This window comes from Gekko japonicus, unplaced genomic scaffold (genome assembly GCF_001447785.1).
Source record: "Gekko japonicus isolate JY-2015 unplaced genomic scaffold, Gekko_japonicus_V1.1 scaffold2283, whole genome shotgun sequence".
Lineage (NCBI taxonomy): Eukaryota > Metazoa > Chordata > Lepidosauria > Squamata > Gekkonidae > Gekko > Gekko japonicus.
In genome coordinates this window covers 120,298-126,443 of record NW_015175432.1, presented here as the reverse complement: position 1 = coordinate 126,443, position 6,146 = coordinate 120,298, and the positions used below count along the sequence as shown (strand labels likewise).

The window sequence follows — 6,146 nt, the reverse complement described above, 5'->3', positions numbered from 1 at the left end:
CCCACCGAAAAAATTTCCCCCCCCCCCCCCCCCACAAATAGATTACATGCTACTCTGGTGCAGAGGTTAGAGTGTTGAACTAAGATCTGGGAGATCCCCCAGTTCAAATCCCCAAGCTGCCACGGAAGCTTGCTGGGTGGCGTTGGGCCAGTCACACACTCTCAGCCTAGCCTACATCGCAGGGTTGTTGTGAGGATAAAATGGAGGAGAGGAGAACACTGGGTCTTCATTGGGGAGAAAGGTGGGTGGGGCAAAATGAAGTAAATGAAATAAAATGAATAAAAGGGAACCCATTCATTTGGGAGTCTGTGATGTAAGAATTTCCCCCACCTGAGTAGAGAGGATGCATGAAACATTCGTCAGGATCCTTCTTCCCACAGAGGGGAAAAGAACCAATCTGCTGCTCTGTCTTCCGTGTATGATGTTCCTAATGAAATTCTGCTATATGTAGGGCAATGCTGGGATCCCAGAGGGCGGAAAGGGGCCGGTTAGTGAAGCGGTATAGAGCCCCAGTCTGAGAAGCCACTGTGATTTGGTGGTCAGACAAGGAAGACCCAGATTCAAACCCCTCCTCGCCAAGGCCAAACGGTTCCCTAAAATAAACCCTATCTTGTCCTTTTGTTTGCTGCTTTCCCTATATACACAGGGCTCAGATATTCAGTGTTCATAGGGCTGAAGCTGAGGGCAATCAGTATTCAACAAGATCTGACCCGGCAACCAGTCACTTCCTGAAGAGGCTGTTGTGTGAGTTAGTTCTGTGATTCCAGAATTCATGAGGTCCCAAGAGTGATCGCCTAGCAGCAGGAACAGGTTTTAGGACCGTGCTCAAATTAAGAACATACCTGCAACATCCCTGGGTGTCCTTGATGGTCTCCCGTTCTAGTACTAACCAGGGCCTACCCTGCTTAGCTTCCAAAATCTGATGAGATGAGCCTAGCCTGGACCATCTAGGTCAGGGCCTTGTTAAGAACTATACTATTTTGTTCTTTGATAGACATTTTTGGATTGAAACGACTAGGAAAACACGTTAAAAAGCTATGAGATGTAATGGTCATGTGATTAGAGACAGTTTACTGAAAAATTGGTGGCCACTTAAATACAAGAAGAAGTCCCCCAACATCACCTATAATGTCACCACTAGATGCCTATTGTCAGACTCCTGAGGCAATCAGTTCCCAACAACAGTCATTCAAAGGAATAAAAGTTTATTGAGACATTGATAGTATTCAGGCATCTTAACTGTTCCGTGTTAGAACTGAGGGGAAAGCATGCGAAGCAAACAGATATACAGAATTCAAGGTAGACCCTGATGGCCCATGGCCAATCAGCCAGCAGGTAGAAGCCCGCCAAAATAACGGGCCATTTTTCCCAAGAGAGAGAAGACACCAGGCATCACTAGGGCATCAGAGAAGTAGCAGAAACGAAAGTAGACATTCCTCACTCCCCCCCCTTCTCATGGCAACCAGGACCAGTCAAGAGGCCTGGCTGACACCTATCATAACAAACATGAGAGGGAAAATAATGACTTCATACTGTATCAAGATATGATCAGCAAACATGGGGAAATTAAATCTTGGCAAGCTGAAAAAAAGAACTATTTTATTTTTCAAAAAGTCCCAGACAGAACTTCTCTGTCACCTCCAACACAATGCAAGCAGTCACTGGGCGCAGCAGCAAGCCCCAGAGGGGCAAGTTGTTGGATGACATTCGTGTAGGTCACTCCTGCAGTGATCTGTTTCCTTTGGTGGCTGTTGGCCTTGCAGCAACTCACAATGACTCTGCTGAAGTCTCCTTGTAGCTTTGATTAGTTTGCTTGGGATTAAACTGGCCAGTGGAAAAGTCAAGCTGCTTAATTCAAACCTCAGTTAATCAGAGCTGGAGGGGAAGGTCTTTATTTGTGCCTTAGGATATAGCAGAGGTCGATTCGGGGGGGATCGCGGGGGATCGCAGTTCCCCCGGGTGAGGTGTGGGGGCGGAGCACACGATGAAGCCCTGCCCCCTGCTTCCGGCTGCCCCGCTTCCAGCCCTCATTTAGCCAGGAGGAGGCAGGAGAAGAGGGAGGGTAAGTTGCTTCCTCCCCGCCTCTCCCCACCCCTGCCTGCCTGGGGCCAGGGAGGGCCTTGGCGGGGCTTCCTCACACTCCCGGCGGCCTTGCAGGTCCACCGCCGGCCCCTGATGTCAGGGGGTGTGGCATATGCTAATGAGTTATGCTAATGAGTTCCCCTAGCTCTTTTTCTATGAAACGACCCCTGGGATATAGCCCTGTGAAGCAAGCTAACTACATATTGCATATGTGGTAATAAAACCATTTAATCTAACACGAAGTGAATTAATGATAGAGATTCAATAGGATTTGTAAACATGTAAGGTAGGAGATATCAGAACATATTCTACAAGGCATGAACAATCCAAAAAAACAATCTAAGGACAATCTAGAATGCTGGAATTATGAAGCAGACTATTTGGGAGGAATAGGGGTCAGTGGTGTTCCGTTATTTAGTATGCCCTCTGATAAGTGGTATCTGACCAAATTAATAGCAGGTTGTCAGCTCTTGAAAAAGGGTCTCCTCGAAATGGTCTTTATCGATTGTCCCTTGGGATTTGCTCAGCTGATGATGGGTTGCTGCTTGAAGTCCTTGTCATAAGCACCACGGGAAATCTACCTGGAGATTGTGTGTGTACAGGAGGACTTCAGCTTGTATATTGTGTATACAATATACCCTTGACTCATCATTAGGGGATCCTTAGATTGTTTTTTGGATTGTTCATGCCTGGCAAAATATGTTCTGATACACCAGTTTGGTGTAGTGGTTAAGTGTGCGGACTAATCTGGGAGAACCGGGTTTGATTCCCCACTCCTCCACTTGCACCTGCTGATGTGACCTTGGGTCAGTCACAAGCTCTGGCACAGCTGTCCTTGAAAAAGAGCAGTTTGTGTCAGAGTTCTCTCAGCCCCACCCACCTCACAGGGTGTCTGTTGTGGGGAGGGGAAGGGAAAGGAGTTTGTAAACCGCTCTGAGACTCCAAGTGAAGGGTGGGATATAAATCCAATCTCCTCTTCTTCTTCTACCTTACATGTGTATAAATTCTATTGAATCTCTATCATTAATTCACTACGTGTTGGATTAAATCTTTTTATTATAACATATGCAATGTATTGTTAGTGAGCTTGCTTCACGGTGCTCTTACAGGTTTTTTATATCATCTGACCGTGGTCCCTATTTGCATTTTGCTTGTTAGGATATAGCCAGCATGAATGGACCACATCGGCTCTAGAAAAGAACATCTAGAGGCAGGCTTGAGGTTCAGCCTCATCACAGAGAGGGGCCGAGTTCCAGATGGGTGCACACAAAACTCACAGTTTCCCGGATACCCCACAGCCCATTCCACCTACCTCTGTGGCAGCAGGGTGGAAGCCAGGTGTTTCAAAAAGAAATTCATTTTTTTTAAATTAAACAATAATCGAAAATTTCAAAAGCATTACAAAATCTCAGAGACATTCTCAAGAAGATGAAGTTTTCAATCCGTATACTGAAAACTCATGAACTTTTAAACATTTTTAAAAGGATTTTGTCAAAGAGGTTCCGGAACTCCGTTCTGGTGCGTTCCCCCAGGAAAAAATCCAATCATAGCTATACTTATTGCTCAATTACTTATGCATCTTGACTCTAATTAGCCCTTCCCGGCAACTAAACCCCACACCCACTCTCTACCAACATGTAAGGCTTGAGGAAGTCTGTCTCAGTGTATCTGATGAAGTGTGCATGCAGACGAAAGCTTACACCCAGAATTAAACTTTGTTGGTCTTAAAGGTGCCACTGGACTCGGACTTTGCATGCACATGAAAGCTTATACCCAGAATTAAATTTTGGTCTTAAAAGTGCCATGGAACTCAAATGTTATTCTCTGTTCCTCCGTAGGTGATGCTCTGGTTCAAATGCAGCGGGTCGCTTCCGAACACAGAAAGACAGGGCTGGTGCCCGCTTGATGGAATATCACACAGCTGTTTTTTCTTTTATTTTGTAAAAATGATTGTTTTTTAATATTTCAATGGCTGTTCAGATGTTTGTAATGTTTTCTTTAAAAAACAAAAAAACAAAGAAAAGATCAAACAGCCCAAGGGCAAGGTTATATGTAAGTAGGACGTGATTAATCCTTGGCTAGTAGGGTTGTTTTTATTTTATTTTTTTAGTCGGAGTGGGGAGCTCTGTGGTCTCCCGCATAACCCTAGATCGCTGTCACAAACAGCAAATGGAGGCATGTTACAGGAGGAACTCGCACAACTGGACACGCCTCCCCTTCGAAACAAAAAATCTCCACACAGAAAACTAGGATGAAGAATTGTGGCCCAACTGTTTGTTCTGTGCGCAAGAACTTTTGGGGGAGCGGGCACGCAGTCATCGAAGCCCCCAACCTGCAGTCTGAAGTGACCCAACCTGGCACCAGCTTTCCAGCTGCCCTTTTGTGAAAACTAGGCCTCAGGCCTCGTTCCGTTCCACAAGGCCTCATTTTCCAATACAGTATGACAAAGGTGTTTTTATAGCTACGTCCTTATTCTCCAACTCTTATATTCCTTTCTACTCCCGCCCCGCCTTATTCTTGGTGGGACAATCCATGCCACTTCCCACAGTGCCTTGGGAGGAACCAAGGACTGGGAATAGCGGGAAAAGGGTGGTTAACAGGCTGCCACTGCTCTCGAATTAACGCCACCCAAATTAACACTGTCAGTGGAAAGGGACTTCAGTAGGCCTTGCGCTCTACTCGTTGCTATGGTTACTGTCTTCTTGGTAAAGTAGCCCTATGGGTTGAAATGGGTCAGGCCGAATGAGAGGGTCTTTTTGCCCCCTTTACTCCCCACAACACTGGGGAATGGTGCTCCACAGCAATGCCTTTTGGGAATGAAAAAACGGTAGGTTCCCTCCTTTTGAAGCAAACATACAAGCCTTAGCAGTAGTATGTAGAGGTGTTCCTTTTATAATACGGTAACGAATGCTTGAAATATCTGCCTCTTTGGGCTGGTCGAGTTCCTATTATCTTTCATTTCTCCCCTGTCTATGAAACCTGGTCAATGCTTCCCTCCTGCAGTAAGAGAACTGTTTCAGAGAAGGCCCACATGGGAATTGAGCAGCAGAAATGTATGTATGTTGAGGGATGTGGCACAATGTATGGGGTTGTGCGTTAAGCTGAAACCCATCTGCTCGGGGTTTGTCATTTGTTCAAGAGCCTAACGGCTCCAACCCCAGATGAAGAGTCGGAGGTAGGCTGGAGACATATAAGCAACCACGAAGTTCCAGCATGTGTCCCTGGATCATCAACGTGGTTTTACAGTGTCAGACCTCTTTTTCCTCTTGCATACACATGTGAATTCTGCTTCTTTATTAAATGGGTCAGTTTTGCTTGGTTTGTGAGTTCTCAAATCACTGGTGTACCCAAGGGCATTTTGTGTGGTGCTAGAATTGTTCAGCTGCAGACTATTTGAAGATGTTCTGATTTTAACCAACCACCCATCCTGGCCCAGCATTCAAGGTGCTGTGAGCAAGGTACCTGTTTTTCTCTAAGTTGGCCATATTGGAAGGCATGTTTCCCCACGCGTGCCTTTTTTTACTGTTACAGCCAATGTTCCCACTAAGCTCCACAGTGCTGTGAGCAAAAATCCTACCTTGTGAGCGAAAAAAGCTAGTAGCATTAAAGTTGTGAGCATTTGACTTAGTTTTCAGAAGATTGTTACCTTTATGGAGGTTAGTTTTTGGAAGATTATTTCTATAACCTTGTAAAAAAATCTCAGGATGAATTATTTTAAACTATATTGAAATTACATTTTAAGAATAATTTAAACGTAAGAGAAAACAGAATCAAGTCAGATTTCATTACAGAAAATGTTGTCCTCTATGCGGGTAGAGGAGAACAGGTCTATGTGCCCCTTTCCACTATATTGGTAGACCTGGCCTTCAGAGGTCTGCCCCCTCCCCTTTTCAATGGAGGGAAAATACCTGTGAGCTGGAAGCTAAAATCCCTGAGAGTGTTCCCTCTAAGCTGAGTTAGTGTGAGCTAGCTCACAGTTTTTTAGCCTCCAGCTCACACATTTTTTGTCCCTTTCCACTATATTGGTAGACCTGGCCTTCAGAGGTCTGCCCCCTCCCCTTTTC

The 6,146-nt window shown here is 45.3% G+C and overlaps 1 protein-coding gene across 1 annotated transcript in view; it reads left to right on the top strand.

Annotated features, from left to right (window-relative positions):
- LOC107122708 (protein phosphatase 1 regulatory subunit 1A-like) overlaps nt 1-5,489 on the top strand; it is a 75,597-nt gene extending 70,108 nt beyond the window's left edge. The window contains exon 6 of the mRNA XM_015425842.1: nt 3,921-5,489. Within this exon, the coding sequence (XP_015281328.1) occupies nt 3,921-3,988 (68 nt within the window). The 3' untranslated portion in view covers nt 3,989-5,489. The remainder of the gene's footprint in view (nt 1-3,920) is intronic.
- Nucleotides 5,490-6,146: the final 657 nt, after the last annotated feature.